Genomic DNA, 21,625 nt, shown 5'->3' on the forward strand with positions numbered 1-21,625 from the left:
GTAAACCAAAGGAGGAGGCTGCAATGCTTGGTAAGAAATGTACGCATTATCCTGCCCATGTAATTGTAACCCCTCTGTACAGTATCTTCACAAATAAAATAAAATAAAAATAATTTTTAAAAAAAGGCAATGGGAAAGCACTAATTGAACACCAAGTCATGATTTTTATTGAAAGTCCTACATTTTTCCACATTTACTTAACAACACTGTGAATTAAAAAAAAATGATCTAAGCTCTTTTATTTACCACCTGAGGGGAGGAAACCTATTTACATTGCCCAGGACTTTCCTGAGTGCTGTCTGCATGTCTTTGTTTCGTAGACTGTAAACAATGGGGTTAAGTAGAGGTGTCAGCACGGTATATGTCACAGCCATTAGTGTATCTCCCCTGAATGAGTTACTATTCTTGGGCCTCAGATAGATAAAGCAAGCAAATCCATAATGGATGAACACAACTGTCAAGTGAGAAGAACAAGTTGAGAATGTCTTATACCTTCCCTTGGTAGATGGCATCGTCATGACAATGGCCACAATGAAGACATAAGAAGTCATAATGAGAATGAAGCTTCCCACTAACACAAAGACAGTAAAGGCAAGGAGAATAATCTTCTGAAAAGAAGTGTTATTACAGGCCAGGGAGACCACAGGTGCGATATCACAGAAAAAGTGCTGAATGATGTTGGAATTACAAAAAGACAAATTGAATACAATGAGGACGATGCAAAAAGACACAAAGAACCCAACCACGCAAGAAGCCGCCATGAGCTGGGAGCAGATCTTCTTTGACATCAGGATGGGGTACTTCAGGGGATTGTGGATGGCAGTGTAACGGTCATAGGACATGGCAGACAGGATGAAGCAGTTGTTTCCCGCAAAGCCAAAGAAGAAAAACATCTGCATGGCACATTCAGGGAGAGAAATGGTCTTGCTCTCTGACAACAAGTCCACTAATGTGCGAGGCAGAATTACCACCATGGTACAGGTTTCTGACAAAGACAGGCCAAACAAGAAAAAGTACATGGGGGTGTGAAGGTTGTAGCTGAGCTTGATGGCTACCATTATGGACACATTTGCCACTAAGATGGTCAGATGGGAGATGAAAATCACAACAAAGAGTAGATCCTGCAGTTCTGGGAAGCTGGAAAATCCCCAGAGAAGGAATGTGCTCACTGTGGTAAGATTGTCCATTCTCCTGGTGGAACAAATTTACCACACAGGTGTAGATGTGTTTGAGGTTATGCTGAAATTATTGCAAAGTTGTGTGACATCAGACATAGTGTAATGTAGGGCTCCTGGGCCAGAGCAAGACAAGTCTTAAAGAGAATCCTGCAAAGGGAAAGTCAAATGTGTTTCTGTAGTCACTGTCAGAACAAAGAATGACAAGGAGAAAGATTCTAGTAGATGAATTTGTAAATGACACATGGAGATTCAAATATCTTTTGGAAACTTTTTACTTGGTACCTTTTTATCTCCTGTATCTGCCTTATGAGAGAGAGAAATGTGGCAAAAGTATGTGGCTTCTGACCCACAGAAATATATCTAATAACCAACAAAATCTGGCATACAGAAGGGCTTTACAATGTTGACTGACTCTCTAACAATTGAAAGAGATCTGGGAAAGTTTTCATATAATTTCTAAACACTCTTTCAAAATCATTTTATAAAAATCAAACAAGTGGTAGATGCAGGTGACTCACACCTGTAATCCTAGCCATTCTTACCATCCCAGGCAGGAAAGTCTATGATAATTTTATTTCCAATTAACCACCAAAAAGATTGAATTAGAGTTGTGGCTCAAGTGACAGTGTACCAGCCTTGAACAAAAAAGCTAAAGGACAGCACTTAGGCCCTGAGTTCATTCCTCAGTACTAGCACACACACAGAAATCAAATAAATAACAACAAAATATCATGTTATGTGGTTGAATGTAACAATTGTATGACTGAATGTTGTATCAATAAAGAGATCTTGTAAGTAAAATTTATACTGGATTCAACTACAAAACAACCACAGAAATCTTTCCTGTCTAAATGTAACCTAAGTCTGAGGTTCATGGAGAGATTAATCTAATCTCAGATTATAGACTTGTGTCTTGATGTCCTTATTAATTCTTGAGTGTTCAGGAAAACTTTCAGACTATTTACTAATTAATGTTACTAGTGGTAAAGGGTGCTTTGAAGCAGAGCTGTGATAAGAATTAACTTAAGTCATATTTATATTTCCCTCAAGTCCTAATGTACTTACTTTGTGAGATAGCACAAAAGTAACTAGAATATTTAGCATACAATATGTAGTTCAAGCTCAATCATCGTTGGAAGACTCTGTAGGAAGGAAGTAAGGAAGGGAGGGAGGAAGAAAAGAAGGAAGGAAGGAAGGAAGGAAGGAAGGACGGGAAGGAGGGAGGAAGGTAGGAAAAAAGGAAGGAAGGAAGGAAGGAAGGGAGGGAAGGAGGGAGGGAGGAAGGAAAGAAGGAAGGGAAGAAGGGAGGAATAAGAGAGAAAAGAAAAAGAGAAGTGGAAGAAGGAAGAAGGAATAAAAGAATATATACTTTTAATTGAATAATTGTCTTTTTAACTATTGAATTTCTGGAAATAGAATGTAAAATAAAATAAGCTATGCCATCAATAATTTACTCAACCTCTAAAATGTGCTGGCAAGTGTGCTGTGCATCCGATAGGAGTTTTCACATAATTTCTTCTAACAATTCTATGTGGTGCTTCAATTCTGATACTACAAAATTAAAACTAAGTTACACAAATTTCGTAAATAAAGGTAAAGACTGATGCATGAATTCTACTAATATTTACTCAATATTTGTGACATGTCAGGCACTTCTACATATAGGAATTATGACATAGAATGAGACACAGGTGAGCTGTTCAGCCTCTTTGGGCTACATCAGTTCTATACACCAAAAAGAATCGAATTAATTTTCCTGGAAAGCTCATATTTCAGACTTCCCTAGTCTCCCCTTCAGTGAGTTCTAACAGATTGAATGTGACACATTCTTTGAGATAGCAACAAAACCTGCAGGACTTTGAGGCTACTTCTTTTCTAAAAAATTGTTTTTTATTGTGAAAATACTGTACAGAGGGGTTACAATCACATGAACAAGGTAATGAGTGCATTTCTTATCAAGCATTGTTGCCTCCTCCTTTGTTTTTCCTCTACCATCCCTTCCGCATAACCCCAGTTTTCACTGTATTTGATGCTTGTATAATTTGGGAAGTGGAAGGGAAAAAATAAATTGTTTAAATAGGGATACAGGTTGACCCATTGCAACAATGAGATGTACAAGACACTATGTCGAAAAATGAACTTTACAATTCAGGCCAGGGGGCGGGGCGGGGGAGAGGGAAGAGGAAATGTAGTTGAGGCTACTTCTTGGTAAATCACTTCACAGACATTCTTATCCTCTCTATATGAAAAGTCATGGTATTGATTATGAATCTACCACCAAGAGACCATAAAAAACGTGGTCATCTTGGGTCTATAGTCTCTGTGACACTGAGCTAGAGAAATTTTCTGGCAACTTCCCTGCTCACTGGATGAAGTTTTCTGTTAGAAAAATGGTTAACTATTCATTGACAAGTCTTTGGTAAAGTATACTTAACTTTCTATCAACTTAATCAGATGGTTCAGATGGTTTTTAACAGTGTTTTTAATCAGATGGTTTTTAAGAGTATTTGGAATAGTTGATATTTTAATTGTCTGGGAGATAAAGGGGTATGCTCAATACTGACCTGTGATCATGAACCTCTTAACTCAGCCTCCATGTGCCACCATACCTGACTTGTGTTTTGAAATAAGGCCTTGTTGATGTATGGTGTTGTTTTTGTCCAGGCAAGTCTTGAACCATTATCCTCCCATTTCTACCTCCTGTGTACTCTCAGGTAGTTACAAGTATGCACCACCATGGTCAACCTTGCTAAATTCTTTGATATTATTAAATCTCCTAACTAGACTTACTTATACATGGAACTCAAGTATACATTCAAATATGAATTCTACTTCTATTGTTGTAAGGGAGAGTAAATGTGCAAGCCATTTCTTCTCCCTTACAGCTATTTCCCTCCTTGTAACTAGATACACTTTTAGCACAGACAGGGTTAAGATGTTGTGCATACACACCTGACATATAACAAGGGTTCAGTAGTTACTAATTCCATTCCTATTTGTTAAAACACCACATGGTTTAAAGACAACTTATCAATACTTACTTGACGGTCCATAAAATATCTGCAGTGTTGTAACAGATTCTGACTGATGCCCAAGCTGATCCCTATTGGAATACTTCACTTTAGCCTGAAGTTTGAAGTCTTTTTTTTGTTTGGAGCATTTCTCTACCTCCCTCTTAATACTGTCTGTATGACAGTCATCCAAGAAATAAGAAAATCACAAAGAACATATCTTCATTTCAATGGTGCCTTTAGCATCCTCGGTATATTAACTCTGTGAATACCCACAAGAAATTGGCTATTAGTGGATATAGAAAAATACTTATGTAAATAAAAATATAAGATAAAAATCTCACTTTATATCAAAGAGGAATCAAATTCCAACTTGTAAAATAAGAAAAAATAAAGCTGGCAGAAAGAGCTTACAAAAAACCAGTTTCCTGCAGTAGTTTCTGTTGATAACATTTAGAGATACAGTTTAAAGTCATTTATTCCTATGGATGTCTGAAGACACCAATTCTCTTATGACAAGAAGGAAGTATGTTGTCTATTTCTGTGTCTGAAGCTGAGTTTGATACACTCCCAATGAGAGTTTCAAGGCCACCAGAGACCATTACCCCTTGACATTACTTAGGGTTTCTTCCTCCTCAGCAAGAGAATTGTCCTCTGTGGACGTAGAACTCTTTGTAATGTTCAAAAGTCACTGATTTTAGTGGAGCATACATTGAGATCTAGTTGCAATATGTTTAGAAAAAGGATGGCGCACTCAATATCATTCATATTATATTTCTGAAAGTTGCAAAAAAGGTCATGAGCTTGATATGCTGTATACAGAACTTAAAAAAAAAACAACTCAGAACCTTTCCTATAAAGCTAGATCCCAGAAAGTTAGCCAGAACAAAGTTGAGAAAGAAAATCAGCTCATAAAAATGTTATAATTGCTTTCTCATATAATTCTTATGTGGAAGTTCTTGCTGAAACAACAACAAAAAAAAACTATTGTCAAAACCAAAATCCTCCAATACTTCATGGCTGCTCAGAAAAGTTTTACAATATTTTGCCGTGAATAATCTAAAGCAAATCCATGCTGACTTGATTTTACTGTAAATACCTAAATATTCTGAGTACAATAGTATATTGAACTACTCCAAAACTTAGGACCTTAAACAATTTTATTCATAAATATGGTGCTCTCATGTCTTGTTGTTGATGTTCTCTGAAACCTGAAATGGAGATTTCACTTTTCTATGTGGACATAGTAACTGAATGGGCAAACATCATTAAAGTCAAGTACTGGCTGTATCCCATTCATCTTACCTGTTTGCATTTTATTTTTTCCCATTTAGGCAGCCTTAAAGCTGCCCAAGCTCTAGAGTAGGAAATGCATATCAATACTTTTGTCAGTCATGGGGCTTGAACTCAGGGCCCTTTTGCTCAAGGAACACTCTACCACTTACAGCCACAGCACTACTTCTGATTTTCTGGTGTTGATTGGAGATAAGAGTCTCATGGGGACTTATAGCCCAGGCAAACTTCGAACTGTGATCTTCAGATCTCAGCCTCCAGAGTAGCTAAGATTACAGTCATGAGGCACCAATACCTGGCTCAACACATTTTTTTCGGGGGTGGGGGTCCAGTCGTGGGGCCTGAACTCTGGGCCTGGGCGCTGTCCCTCAGCTCTTCAGCTCAATGCTAGCACTCTACTACTTGAACCACAGTGCCACCTCTGGCTTTTTTTTCTGCTTATGTGGTGCTGAGGAATGGAACCCAGGGCCTCAAGCATGCAAGGCAAGCGCTCTACCACTGAGCCACCTTCCCAGCCCTCAATACATTTTTTATGTGATTATGCCAACGTGTTGGGAAAGCATCACTTTGGGATTTTGTTTGCATTACCACTTATTGGTTATTTTTAAATCCATTAAGTCCATTGTTGGTTAAATTTTGACTATGTATTTTATATTTTTCAACAGTGTGACCCTCTCCCTTATTTTCTCCCACTGACCCCTTCCCTACCACCCTCTCCCTCAAGTTGTATGGTTCATTTACAACATGGTGTCTAGTGAGTATCACTGCTGAACTAATAATGTTTCTGTGCTTCCCCTTCTGCTACCCAAATCAGATAAACTTATATACAAGACAAAGAGTACCAAAATCTAAAACAGTGACATCACGGAATAAACCAAAGGGGGGGAAAAGAAAAAAGAAATAACTGCAAGCAGTTCAATAATGTTTAAAAAACCAACTCATTTCCATTTCTTGGAGTTCATTATGAGAAGCATCATTTTATATGGTCACATGCACTTACCTATTGAGCCATTGTGATCCTCTCCTAACAATATCCTGGACATATTCTAGTTATTAAAAATGAGGGAAACCATGGTGCCTGTATTTCTTTGAGTCTGGCTTACTTGGCTTAATGTAATTTTTCCCTAATCTTTCCATTTCCTTATGAATGGGGCAATGTCATTCTTTCTGAAGGAAGCATAGAATTCCACTGTGTATATATACCCACGTTTTCTTGATCCATTCTTCCACTGGGGGGCATCTAGGTTGATTCCATACGTTAGCTGAAAGTAAATAATGCTGCAATGAACATAGTTGTGCTAGTGGCTTTAGTGCAGCCTGGTTTCTGGTCATTTGGATAAATGCCTAGGAGTGGGATTGCTGGATCATAAGGAAGCTCTATGTTTAATCTTTTGAGGAACCTCAAGAATGCTTTCCAGAGTGGTTTACATTCCCACAAATAGTGTAATAATGTCCCTTTTGGCCACATCCCCACTAGCATCTGTCATTATTAGTTTTCTTGATTGTGTGCCCAGCTATTATAATCACCTCTGCACACAAAATAAAAAACAAGAGTTCATTTTATCTACACATTTTACTCTATGCAGATTAATGGAAATTTATGTGAAGTAATATATGACAATCTTCTATGTATGATCACTATATAATGGCCAATGCATTAGACTGTGTAAGTCAACTACTGGCCATCATGTAACAACAGCTTGAGAATATTCCCTGTAGTTCTCAACAGTCAGTTCTGAACCACTAATTTGCCTCACTCTTCTCTCTTCTCTTTCTCTGTCTCATTTCTTTTCCTTCCTTCCTTCTCAAGCAATTTTCTTTCCCTACACCCCAAAAACAACTAATATCATTAAAGTAGCAATGTTCCAAACCATTTAAATATGTTTATTGCTTGTATATAACATTTTTAAATGTTTTAAAACTACATTCTACTGATAGGAGGAAAACCATGAGTCACAAACATATCAGGCAATGAGACTAAGGTATACATGAAGTGATGATATTTATTGAAAGTACTATACTTTTTCCATTTTGTTTATCACTAATTTAAATGCTGTTTAAATGCTCAGAGCTTTTTTACTTGTTAACTGAGGGAAATTTTTAATTGCACTACCCAGGACTTTCCTGAGTGCCATCTGCATTTCTTTGTTCCGTAGACTATACACAATGGGGTTAAGCAAAGGTGTCAGCACGGTATAGGTTACAGCCATGAGCATGTCTTCAAAGAAGGCATCACTGCTCTTGGGCCTCAAATAGACAAAGCCAGCAAATCCATAGTGCATAGACACAACTGTGAGGTGAGAAGAACAAGTTGAGAAGGTCTTGTACCGCCCTTTTGCGGAAGGCATCTTCACAACCACAGTCACAATGAAGATGTAGGAAATCATAATTAAAACAAAGCTACCCACCAGCACAAAGGCAGACAGTACAAAAATAGCCATGGCATGATAAGATGTGTAATCACAAGCAAGGTGAACTACAGGTGAGATGTCACAGAAGAAGTGTTGGATAGTGGTGGAGTGACAAAAAGACAGATTGAACACTATAAAGACAATGGACAGAGAAATCAGGAACCCAACCACACAAGAGGCCACCATGAGCTGGAAGCAGATCTTTCTTGTCATAAAGATGGGGTACTGAAGGGGACTGTGGATGGCAGTGTAACGGTCATAGGACATGGCGGCCATGATAAAGCAGTTGTTAGCTGCTAAGCCAAAGAAGAAAAACATCTGTGTGGCACACTCAGTGAGAGAAATGGTCTTGCTTTCTGACAACAAGTCCACTAGTGTACGAGGCAGGATTACCATCGTGGTGCAGGTTTCTGACAAGGACAGACCAAAGAGGAAAAAATACATGGGAGTGTGAAGGCTGTGGTTGAGCTTGATGGCTACCATTATGGACATGTTTGCCAGTAGGATGGTCAGATGGGAGATGAAAATCACAACAAAGAGTAGATCTTGCACTTCAGGGAAAGTAGAAAATCCCCAGAGGAGGAATGTGCTCACTGTGGTGTGATTGCCCATTCTGGTGGAATCAATGTACCACACAGATGTGTCAGCGGCCAACACTCTGAAAGGTTTGCAAATAGCTTGTGCCTCACTGATGTCTTCAAGACTTTAATCCAGAGCATCTGAGCTATTGTAAGAGAACTCCAGAATATAGCTTGAAAATGCACCTAGAAGAAGTCAAAGACAGAACAAAGTATGATGAGGAAAATTATTCCAGAATGAAATTTTGCACAAATGCTCTAAAGTGGGTCTAGTTGTCTTCTTGGATTCCACTCATAAAAGCACTTTTGATCTCTATTTTCTCTTCTGAGTCTGTAAGAAAGAAGATTATTACAAATAAAAGTCTTACCTTCTGCGTTATTCAAATATTTTTGGTCTAATGTTACCCTGACACTCAGGGAGTGCTCAGCAAACCATTGAGGAAATAAATAAAATATTTTAATCATTTGTTTTAAAATTAATATTCAGGAAACCAGAGGAAGATGGTGGAGATATAGCTGGGCTACTTGTGAGCTCTCTCCTAGAAACCAGCTTTTGCAGTTCAGGGAATAATTCGCTATGGGAAAATCACACCAAGTGAGCCCTAAAAGTACAGAGATTTTGCCTAGTGAGAAAAAATTCAGGCAGTTTGTACCAGAAGACAGATTTGAGCACAAGCAGTTGACACAGCCACCAGAGGCTGTCATGGGACTGGCCAGACAAGGTTGAGGCAAATGGTCAGAGACGGAAGGCCACATCTCTTTACCCACCTCCTCCAGCGAGGATAATAAATAAAAACTGGACAGGCTACAAAACCTTGAGAGGATACAGGTCAGTGGCCCAAAGGGGGCACTCCAACATGGGAAAAGCCACTGAGTCCAGACAGGCCAAAACCTCAACCATGCTCAAACTCAGTCCCAGCAGCAACAAACTATAGTCTCCAGCCACCTCCTCCTGGCAGCTCAAAGAAAAAAAAGCAGATCTTGCTTTTTAGCCTGGGAAGAAGGTCACAAAGCTCTAAAGCCTGTACAGAAGAACTTTTTTCTGTACACCCAAACAAGTTGATTTGAGAAACCAACCAAGCAACCAGGAAAAGGAACACTATAAACAAATCAAAGATGCCATCAAGGGACTGGAATGCAGACTCAGGGGAGACATAAGAGCCCCCAAATAAATAGAAAATACTTTTTTCTCTTTTTCCTATTTCTCCAATTACATATTTTTTCATTTTTTTACTTCTTAAAAAAGTTTTTGCTCCTATACTTTTTATTTTTTGCAACTAAACTCTCTGCTACCTTTTTTCGGTCAGTTTTTTATATGTTTTGGTTTAAGTTTTGTTTTCTTGTTTTTTCTTATAGCAATAGTCCTGTTGTTGTTTTTTTCCCCTTCCTCATTGCTATTCTGTTCACAACTGGATACACAGCCTGTGGTGATGACTAGGCTTCCTCCAGAGCTATGCATAGACTTCACTCAGAGTATAAATTGATTACCCAATTCCCTACATGACAATATTAGTATTCTTAATTTTAGTATTATTATTTCTAATGTACATAATTGTTCTAATTTTTTATTTTGTATATATTCTTTTCTTCTTTCCTTTTTGTTTTCATTTTGGTTTTTTGTTGCTTTTTTGTTCTTTTTGTTTTTTGGGTTTTTTTTCTTGTTTTGTTTTGATTTTTCTTCTCTTTCTTACTTAGAAGTTAGGTTATAGCTTTTCTCCTTCTGTTCCTTTCCTTTGCTACATCCCTCTAATATGATTTTTCTCCTCCTGTATTTCATTGTATATCTTAACCTTTCCGCTAATTACACCTCACACATTTACAAATACTTCTACTCCTTCATTCCCTCTTTGATTTCTTTACTCTATTGCTCTCCAAGTGTGAAATATTGAGCTAGACTATATCTGTAGTCAGTGAGATTGTGTCAAAGTGGCTCAGGGTGTTACCCCTTCTGTGTCAAAGTGGATCAGGGTGTTACCCCTTCAGCCCAAACCATCCAACACCTCAGAACAAAGCTACTCACTGATTACAACTGTTTATAATCCCCACTTCTAAAACACAATACCCCCTCCCTGACAAAGATTAGCAGAGATTAATAAGGGAATACCTATCTACAAGTGGGAGCCTCTAAAATCAGTGCAAAGTGCCCAGTGTGAAATTGTGCTCAGTGGTGGTATTGGGCCTCCTCTATTAGATGCATATCTAATAGAGGAGAGATAGAGTGAAATACCTATTTGGATTGTGTACCTCCAAAATCTTCCCAACCACAGGGCTCTGAGTTGGTGCTTATCTTGAAATTGTGTGCTGGTGAGGGACTGGATATACTTTCATCTCCCAAAAAGGAGAGATATAGGGTAAGCATCTATCTTTGAATGAGAACCTCCAAAGTCTGTGTAACTGAAGTGCTTTGGGTTCAGGCTCGCCATAAAATTGTGTTCTGGTGAGGAAGTAGAGATATTTACAATTCCACAAAGGAGAAATAGAGTAAAAAAATACCCATTTTGAGTGTCAACCTCCAATTCCTGCATAACTACAGAGCTCTGTGTGGGGATTTGTCTTAGAATTGTGATTTAGTATATAATTGATATAATCTCACTCTCCAAAAAGGTGAGATACTGTGAAAACTCCCATTGTTGATTGTCTGTGCTACTACCATGCTTTGGGTAAGTGCTAGTCTTAGTTGTGTGTTCTGGTGTGTAATAGAATATGATCACACTCCCAAAAAGGTAACATAGAGAGAAAATACCCATCATTGATTGTAAATTCCCAAAGTCTTTGCATCTACAGCCTTTAGAGCACCAAATAGACCAGACCAGAACAGGATATCATACCACCACATTGTAATCTGCACAGGATCAATAGAAACCAAGGAAAGGATCCTTAAAGCTGTCAGGGAGAAAAGATCAATCACCTATAAAGGAAAACCAATCAGGATAACTACAGGGTTCTCAGCAGAGACCGTGAAAGCAAGAAGAGCCAGGACTGAAGTATGCCACGCTCTAAAGATAAACAATTATCAACCAAGAATAGTGTACCCTGCTAAACTCTCCTTCATAACTGAGGGAAAAATAAAAACCTTCCACAGCAAAGAAAAACTGAAAATATATATCTCCCCCAAACCAGCACTACAAAAGATACTAAAGATGTCCTACACATAAAGAACCAACTAGAACATGATGAAGGCAGAGAAACAGCCCTAAAACAAAGGAAAAGATTCAGAACCTAGGTGACACAGCCCCTAAGAAGGTAGATAACATGACAGGAACTTCCAAATACCTCTCAATCCTAATTCTCAATATTAATGGACTTAACTATCCAGTCAAATGACATAGAATCTCTAGTTGAATCAAAAAACAGGACCTGTCTATCTGCTGTCTTAAAGAGATGCACCTTCACCACAAAAACAAACATTCTGAAAGTGAAAGGCTGTACTAAAATCTACCAAGCACACAGCCCCTACAAACAGGCTGGAGTAGAAATTCTAATATCAGATAAAATAGACTTCAAATTAAAAGTAGTGAAAAGAGATAAAGATGGACACTACATACTAATATGTTATACAGAAGGATCTAACAATTCTAAATATCTATTTGCTGAATACAGGAGCACCCAAATTTATCCAATAAATACTACTTTCCACAAAATCACACATAGATCCAAAGACATTAATTGTTGGTGACATTAACACACACCTTACCCACTGGATAAATCAACTCAGTAAAAACTCAATAGAGAAATAGCAAATCTAAACAACTGCATAAACCAACTAGACTTAACAGAACGCTAGAATATTTCACCCAACAGCAACAGATTACACATTCCTCTCAGCAGCATATGGAACATTCTCCAAAATAGACATCTTATGTCACAAAGCAAATCTGTCCAAATTCAGAAAAATTGAAATTATGCCCTGCATTCTCTTAGACCACAAAAGAATAAAATCAGAACTCAATAAAAATGACACCAAAGAAAATCCTACAACACATGGAGGCTGAACAACACACTGTTGAACCACAAATGGGTCATGGAAAAGATTAGAAAGGAACTTCAAATGTTCATGATATTTAACAAAAATGAACATACAAATTACCAGCTCCTCTTGGACACAGCAAAGGCAGTACTCAGAGGAACATTCATAGCTCTGAGCTGTTACATCAACAAATTGGAGAGATCTCAAGCTAACAATTTAATGATGCACCTAAAGTTCCTTGAAAAAAGAGCAACAAGCCAATCCTCAATCCAGTATATAGAAACAAATAATTAAAATCAAATCAGATTTAAATTAATAGAATCCACTTAATATAATTTTATTAATTTAAGTGAAGTAAACCAGGCCCAAAGAAACATAGGAACATAGGTCCCATGGTTTCCCCTATTTGCAATTACTAATATATGTCTGAGACAAGCAGATATGGTCAGATAAGTTGATGTTATGTGAAATGAACCCCAAGATAAGGACTCAAATGGTTTTTCTTTCTTGCAATTGTTTCTAACATATTTATAAGATGATTTCTTTGTTGCTTTGTATCTCTCCCCCACAGTATAACCCCTGTTTTCACTGTATTTGATGTTGGTATAATTTGTAGAGGGGAAGGGAAAAAAAAGTAATTGTTTAAATAGGGATACAGGTGGACCCATTGCAACAATGAGATGTACAAGTCGTTATGTCAAAAAACAAACTTTACAATTTGGGGCAGGGATTTGGGGGGGAATAGGGGGGATGGGACGGGGAAACAAAGAAGGAGGCAACAATGCTTGATAAGAAATGTACTCATCACCTTTCCCATGTAATTGTAACCCCTTGAAGATACCATTTCATTTCAGAATAGCAAATTTTCATCATGATGTTCTGATCCACCTTTGAGTTTTTAAAAGAACCTCCAAGATGTTTTCTAGCTGATATACTTAGTGGTTTGTTTTACAGTACAGACCTTAAAAATGACTTCAGTAACTCATGCCAATCTTGCAAGTTATACTTCCATTTTGATTGTTCATGAGACATACAATCCACAGATGACATAAGGAAGTAAAATGATAAGAAGTCTCTTCATAACATTTTGACTTTTAGCCAGGTACCAGTGGCTCATGCCTATATTCCTAGCTACTTAGGAGGCTGAGATCTGAAGACAGCAGTTTGAAGTCAGCCTGGACAGGAAAATTCATGAGACTCTTATCTCCGGTTAACCATCAAAAAAAGCCAGAAGCAGAGCTGTGGCTCAAGTAGTAGAACGTGAGCAAACAAAAAAAAGCTCAGAGACAATGCCTAGGCCTTGAGTTCAACCCCTAGGACTAGGGCTTGAATTTTTTTTTCAATTCAGTCACTGTGAATTGAAAGAAAACTAGTAAGAGAACAGGAGTGGAAAATGAAGATGTGGGGAGATGTAAAAACAGATTCTGGATAGAAATTATTCTGTAGGATTCACAAAGGTTAAAACCTTTCTAAGCTTGTGTGGAAGGAATTATTCAAACTTTACAAAAGATGAATAATATTCAGCACAGAGGCATTGAACAACTGTGAGAGGTCACAAATTCATTCAACATATGCTGACTGAATGTCATGATGTGCCAGACAAGTCATTGGATTGTAAATGCAATGTGAAAATAGGTCTGTAGGTGCTGTGGTGTTGGAGTATATGACTGTGCATGCAGTCAGGGGAGCCCTCTGTGCAGAGGTAACATCCTTAAGTAGAAAATAGACTGACACTCTGCAAACAATGGCTGATGATCAGGGAGGAAAACATCACAGGCAAGGATGTGTCTGGTACAGGGACCTTAAGCTAGGCAGTAAACCTACTCAAGCAATCTTTATGGCTCCTTTGAGACCCCTTCACAGACCACTTCCCTGAAGGCTTCCCTGTCTGTTCTCTGGAAGAACATCTTTCATGAAGCCTGGGAGAAGGAAGCTACCCATTTTACATGTTAGAGATTATGCTATTTACTACAATACTAATTCATACTCCAATTCTTCTACTTAAAGACATTCCAGAAATTCTGAAGGGCTGTTCTCAATTAAAACAACACTTCGTACCCCTCTACCTACCAGATTTTGCCAAAATTGTTCTCTTTCAACTCAGGATATGCGGATTTTGAAAATCTTTCTGTGTTTTGTGTTCATACTCTGTTGATGAGTTTGGTTATGACAATTTTCATGTATGTCAATGGTAAATTATGATTTCCTCATACAATTCAGAACAGCCACCATAGAAGACACATCAGTGTGAAATATGATTTCTCCAGATCATCCAGCCAGGCTCTGGAAAACAAGAAGCCTGGAAACATTAGATGAAATCTTCTACATGCTTAGACCAAACCTCGTCCTCTTGTAATGTCTGCTTTTTGCCTTGATTTTGGTATTCTGCTCTCTGTGTACATACCTGCAAAACTTCCACCCTGGGTTCCCTTTCCATCAAAAATAAGAGATTGGTGGACAACATTATTATTTTCCAGCTTATCTTCATCCATATTTTTGATAACTTTTAACAGAATGCAAATACCCAGCAGTGTTTGTTTATCCAAAGCTATAGAATGAAGTTCATTGTGAAGAGCAAAATCACTCCAAAATTCTTCCCCGCCCAAAATCATCAGTCTCTTAAAAATTCCAGTAAGAATTTAGGCTCCTTACTTATATGTGACTTTTCTGTGACTACATATATCTCTTCATTCAGGATAGGATCATATATAAGAAGTAATTTTCCTGTTAAATGTCAGCTGTAAGTCCCTTATGAATTTAGAGTCTCTTAAAACATTTCTGGTAGAGAGCGCTCAGGACCATGAACTATTATAATGAGTCTTGGGATCACTGGGGACCATAATCTTGAGATTCTTTTTTATAGAAACAAAGAGTGTTTAGCTCTGCATCACAAAATCTGATATGCAAAAAAAAAATTCTTTTAATCTTCATTACCATGTGGACTTTTCAGAGCTGTTTGTTCATTTGAATAACAATAGAAATGATTGGAATTCAACTTATTAAAGTATATCTTGAAAAGCAGATGATTCCCACAAGCATGTTTTAAAATATATGCAATATAATTTATTTTACAATTCTAAAAAAATATGTTTCTGAATCTTTATTTAGAAAGTTTTGACCTGGGCTGGGAAGGTAGCTCAGTGGTAGAGTGCTTGCCTTGCATGCCTGAGGCCCTGGGTTCAATTCCTCAGCACCACATAAGCAAAAAGAAAAAAGCCAGAAGTGGCGCTGTGGCTCAAGTGATAGAGCACTACCCTTGAGCTGAAGAGCTGAGGGACAGTGCCCAGGCCCAGAGTTCAGGCCCCACGACCAGACCAAAAAAATAAAAATAAAATAAAATAATAAAAAAGGAAGTTTTGACCTGTGCCGAGGCTCTCTAGGCATTTCCCCTATCCCTTCCTGTAATATTTTCAGTGTCTCTGCTTTTACCTCCAGGTCTTGGATCCATTTGGAGTTGATTTTGGTGCAGGGTGATATATAAGGATCTAATTTCAATTTTCTATATGTGTGTAGCCAATTCTGCCACCACCATTTTATTTCTTCCATCTGATAATTTGGGCTCCCTTATCAAAGATTAGGTGGCCATAGGTCTTCAGTGTCTAGGTCTTCAATTCTATTCCATTGGTCCTCTTGCCTGTTCATGTGCCAGTACCAAGCTGTTTTTATAACTACAGCTTTATAATAGAGTTTGATGTTTGGTATTGATATTCCTCCAGGACTGTTCTTTCTGCTAAGGATTGTTTTTGCTATTTGGGGTCTTCTATTTTTCCATATGAATTTTTGTGTTGCTTCTTCTTTTTCATTAAAGAACGTTGGGATATTGATAGACATTGCATTGAATTTGTAGATAGCTTTGGACCGTATTGCCATTTTCACGATGTTAATTCTCCCAATCCAGGAGCATGGGAAGTTTATCCATGTCTTTAAATATGCTTTAATTTCCTTTTTAAGTTTGGTTAAGTTTATTCCTAGGGCTCCTTGGCACAGGTTGAAACTTCCTAAATAAAGACCCAGAAACACAACAAATCAAAGAAAGTCTGGATAAATGGGATCACATTAAACTGCAGAGCTTCTGCATGGCAGAGGATATAGCTAGCAAGATAAATAGAAAGCCCACAGATTAGAAGATCATCAGTAGCTATACAATAGACAAGGGTCTCATATCAAAAATATACCTAGAATTCAAAAAATTAAACCACCCAGGGGCTGGGAAGTTGGCTCAGTGGTAGAGTGCTTGCCTTGCATGCATGAGGCCCTGGGTTCGAGTCCTCAGCACCACATAAGCAGAAAAAGCCAGAAGTAGTGCTGTAGCTCAAGTGGTAGGGCACTAGCCTTGAGCTGAAGAGCTGAGGGACAGTGCCCAGGCCCAGAGTTCAGCTCCCATAACTGGCAAAAAAAAAAATTTAAACCACCCAATAACAAATCCCCAGAGAAACAGCTACTCATTAATAAGTGGGCTAAAGAATTAAAAAGAGACTTCTCTGGAGAGGAAATAAGAATGGCCAATAGACACATGAAAAAATGCTCAACTTTTCTGGCCAAAAAAAGAAATGCAAATCAAAACCACATTGAGATTCCACCTCCCCTGCCCCCGCCCCGTTAGAATGGCTATTATCAAGAAAACAAATAATAACAGATGCTGGTGGGAATGTGGACAAAAGGAAACACTGCTACACTGTTGGTGGGAATGTAAGCTGGTTCAACCATTCTTAAAGGCAGTATGGAGGTTCCACAAAAGACTACACATAGATCTCCCCTATGATCCAGCAATCCCACGCCTGTGCATTTATTCAAATGATCTCAAACTAGGCCACACTAAATCTACCAGCACAGCTATGTTCATTGCAACATTATTTACCATAGATAAGATATGGAACCAACCCAAATGCTCCTCAATAGATGAATGGATCAAGAAAATGTGGTATATTTACACAATGGAATTTTATGCTTCTATCAGAAAGAATGGCATAGCCCCTTTCATAAGGAAATGGGAAAAAATCATAAAGTAAAGTAAGCCAGACCCAACGAAACATAGGTTTCCCTCATTTGTAATAATTAGTATAAGCCTAAGTCAGTCCTGACAGAGAATCATAATAGCTCAAGAGCTATGAACATATATGACCATACAAAATGATGCTAATTGACTGAACTCCAAGATATGGAAACAACAGGTCTTTTTTTTTTTTAGTTATCAACTTTGTTTTACCAATGTACTATATCTAGTTCTTTCTTTTTATTTTATTTCATTTATCTTTTTCCACTGTTTTATTCCTGGCATTCTCTGTCTTTGGTTCTGGTACCCTCCATCTTGTATATGCATTTATCTGATTGGGGAAGGGAAACAAAATAACAAAATGCTAAAAGAAGTACAAAAGATGACCCATTGCAACAATGACATGCACAGGACACTATGTCAGAAATGAGCTTTACAACTTCATTGGGGGTGGGGGGAGGACTGAGGGGAGGGAATCGATAGTGAAAAAACAACAACGGAGTGGGTAACAATGTTCAACGAAAAATGTACCTTACTCGTGTAAATGCAACCCCTCTGTACAGCATCTTCACAATGAAATAAAAAATTTAAATTAAATAAAATTTAAAAAATATGTAAAGGCTCTCAGATGTACTGCCTATCCCATCTATAGGTAAGGGAATGGAGCATCAGGAGAAGCAATTGCCTAGAAAAAGAAAAAAAGAATAGGAAGAAAGCAAACCCAAGCTCCTGCTGTAGATGTCCCTATTGAAAAGCAGTGAACTCAACTTTTATTCAAATTCCCAGTGACTCCATCTGTAATAACCTCAAGTAGACCTTAGTTGATTTCTCTTCCATTTGACCCACCAACTTTTCACCACCTACACAATCTTTCACCTAGCTTTCTATCAAATTGTATCTCCAGTATCTGCTTTCTTTAAATGAGCCAACTAAATTCAGCTCTTTTGTGTGTGTGTGTACATGTGCATGTGCATGCATATGTGTGTGTATGTGTGTGTGCATGTGTGCCAGTACTAGGGCTTGAACTCAGGGCCTGAACACTGTCCCTGAGCTTTTTTACTCAAGCTGGTATTCTACCACTTGAGTCACAGTTCTTCCCGCTTTTTGTTGATTCCATCTATCCAAAATCTTGTCCATTCAGAACAAATGACACCTCATTTAAGAAGCCATTGTAACAACAAGAAACAAAAGCACTATCATTAAGAAGGAAGTCTATTGGGAGGGGCACTACAGATACCTTTCCAATGAGCACAACATAAATGACTAGGTAATTGTGTATGTATAATAATGAATTAGGGGTCTGGGAAGGTGGCTCAGTGGTAGAGCGCTTGACTTGTATGCTCAAGGCCCTGGGTTTGATTCCTCAGCACCACATAAGCAAAAAATAAAAAGCTGGAAGTGGCGCTGTGGCTCAAGTGGTAGAGCAGTAGCCTTGAGCTGAAGAGCTGAGGGACAGTGCCCAAGCCCAGAGTTCAGGACCCCCCCCAAAAAAAAAGAAAAAATAATGAAGTAGGACTTTTTCAAACTATGCAGAACTGTTAAGAGCCTTTCCTAGATTTGTCTACCCAAGAAAGAAACACATTGTCCAGCTTCTTTGAAAGCTGATAACTTTCACAGACAAAATGGAGAATTTCTCCTAGCTGAATGAACAAGATTGACTAGAAATACCTGGGAGTGAATGTTACTATGGTACATGTGGCTCCTGGTCAGAAACTGAATCTTATAATGACTTAACCAATTCAACAGCGGTACTCACAAAACAATATGTGGGAAATGGTCTGTACAACTTGAGTTGGGGGGGGGGAGGTTGGGGGGAAGGAAAGTGGGAGAAAAATGAGGGAGGAGATAAGTTTGACAAGAAATGTACTCACTGCCTTACTTTAAGTAACTATAACCTCTCTGAACATCACCCTGACAATAAAATTGTAAAAAAGCAATAATATCCAAAGAAATAGGCCTGATGACCACAAAGTTAAGTCTTTGTGAGGTGTGGCTCCAGGGTTCCCTGTGGGCTGAGACTAGAGCTGCTCAAAAGCGGCTCTCACATCTCTGATGTCTCCGCTGCCTTGTCTTCTGTCATTTCTACATTTCCTATGCCAATGAATGAAGTGCCAGTGAACACAGGAATAAAGATTATATGTACTTCATTGTACACATGCAAAATTTTATAGTAACAATAAAGTATGAACATTAAGTTCTTATTTTCAACCCAGTGTGTGTGTGTGTGTGTGTGTGTAAGAGAGAGAGAGAGAGAGAGAGAGAGAGAGAGATGTGTAATGGGACCTCAAGCTCTTGCTTTGCTTTCTTGCTCATGGCTGACATTCCAGTACTTAATGCATGCCTCCCACTTGGCATTTTGCTGTTTAATTGAAGATCTAGCCCCTCAAACTTCTTTCTCTGCCTGAGCTGACCTTGCACTTTGGTCTTTTGGTCTCAGCCTCCTGAGCAGCTAGGATTAACAGCATGAACCCCTGCGCCCTGCCAGATTCTGGAATACAGGATGCAATCTTTAACTGCCATACAGACATACAGATGGAATTTCTGTGGGCCATGGTTTATTTGTTCCTTGGGGTTCCTTGTGGTACGAGGATATCTCTTTCTTTCCTCATAACTAAAGATTGCTAAGCTTTTATGTCTATTTAGGGAACAGTTATTGAGGTCTGAGTTCACATAGTTTTCCTGTGGAGGTTTTCTCTGCCATTAAGTTAAGACAGATGGGGCTGCAGGTTGCTTCCCACCTCTCACTATATAATCGCATTTTGTATCTTTATTTTTATTACAGTTTATTAACTGTTCAAAGTGGTTTCATGGTGCTATTTCCATGCATGTGTACACATGCATGGAATTTACTTTGATAAGATGTAGCTTTTCTATGCCTCTTTATTATCTGCTTCCCTTTGAAAAATGGTTCAGATTTCTTTATTCTACTTTCATACATGCATAAAATTACTTTGATTATATTCAGCTCCCAATTCACCTTCTTTTCACATCTTCTTCCTCGCGCTTGTTCCAATTCCCAAACAGTCTTCACTTCATACTATTTTCATTCAGTGTTTAAGGTCTGGATTCCTCCATAAGATCCTTAGTCAATCACCAACTAATAGTCACCTGTTTAAGGTTAAGAGTCTTACCTTAGGTCCTTTTGCTTCATAGTTCTCTACCTATATAAATTTAGAAATATGTATACCTTTGAGTACAAAAAAGTGTTTTGACCATAAATAATCAGCTTTGTGTATCATCCCTCCTCAATTTCTCACAGTTAACTAATGGTCTTTCTTCTATCTCTCACCACAAAATACTTACAAATGAATGGATTTTGAGTAAAAGAAGATAATGATGCTATTTTATATTTTTAATTTAGTATTCTTACCTGATCAGATTAAACTAACAAACACTATTTAACCATCTGAACATTTGTTCTAGTATTCTCCCAGTAATCATCAAGGGAAATGAACTGATTCTTACAGAAAAAGAAAAGAATGTATCTCTTGAGGATTGACAAAAGTCTTGATAGAATAATTGTGTTTGTATGAGTAAACTGTTAGTATTCACCTGAGAATGTGATAATGATCCCTGGTGTATTTGAATTCATATTTGAATCACCAGAATCTTCAGTTTTAGCCCCAAAGATGAACAATAATAATACAGGGACAACATGACTGCTAGCCAATACTGATAACGTTAAATTCTCACTGTAAAATGGACAATTCCTTATTTTAAGAGGTAAGATTGGGCTGATGTGGGTGAATCTATTTAACTAATTTTCCTTTACTATTTGCAAACATTTTCGTCTTTGAAGTTGTAGACTGCATTCACATTTAGAAATAGGGCAGCTACAATTAAGTAGTCAGGTCAGCTAATGACCTCAGCTGAATTAGTTTAAGTTTGCATAAGAAATTCATCTGAATAAATAAGCATAACTCAATTTTGAAACGTTCATTTTCTACTGTAAGAAACCAAAAGAAAGAAAATGAAATGTACAGTCTGACAAAAAAAGAGAAAGAAACCAGCATGACCTTTAATAGTATCAAAACTTAGAAGTTAGACATGATGCTTGTAAATTCAATGATTTTGCCATTTTTAATGGTTTTTACATGTAAATATCTTGTAGGGAAACCTACAATACTACACAAGAATCAGACACTGGGAATCAAGACAGTGATACAAATTATAGCTGTTTGAACCAGGTACACA

General features: G+C 37.9%; 2 protein-coding genes across 2 annotated transcripts; both read right to left on the reverse strand.

Moving 5' to 3' along the window:
- Nucleotides 1-242: 242 nt before the first annotated feature.
- Nucleotides 243-1,187, reverse strand: LOC105995026 (olfactory receptor 10T2-like). Its single transcript, XM_013028690.1, has one exon. It carries the CDS (start codon nt 1,185-1,187, stop codon nt 243-245), a length of 945 nt encoding a protein of 314 aa, XP_012884144.1.
- A 6,352-nt stretch (nt 1,188-7,539) lies between these two features.
- On the reverse strand, nt 7,540-8,505 carry LOC105995027 (olfactory receptor 10T2-like). Its single transcript, XM_013028691.1, has one exon. The coding sequence runs from the start codon at nt 8,503-8,505 to the stop codon at nt 7,540-7,542; it is 966 nt and encodes a 321-aa protein (XP_012884145.1).
- Nucleotides 8,506-21,625: the final 13,120 nt, after the last annotated feature.

Source organism: Dipodomys ordii, unplaced genomic scaffold (genome assembly GCF_000151885.1).
Source record: "Dipodomys ordii isolate 6190 unplaced genomic scaffold, Dord_2.0 Scaffold113, whole genome shotgun sequence".
NCBI classification, from domain to species: Eukaryota; Metazoa; Chordata; class Mammalia; order Rodentia; family Heteromyidae; genus Dipodomys; species Dipodomys ordii.

What these genes read in the sequence shown, in the direction of transcription:
- LOC105995027 (XM_013028691.1), bottom strand. Translation starts at nt 8,505, where the DNA reads ATGGGCAATCACACCACAGTGAGCACATTCCTCCTCTGGGGATTTTCT.
- LOC105995026 (XM_013028690.1), bottom strand. Translation starts at nt 1,187, where the DNA reads ATGGACAATCTTACCACAGTGAGCACATTCCTTCTCTGGGGATTTTCC.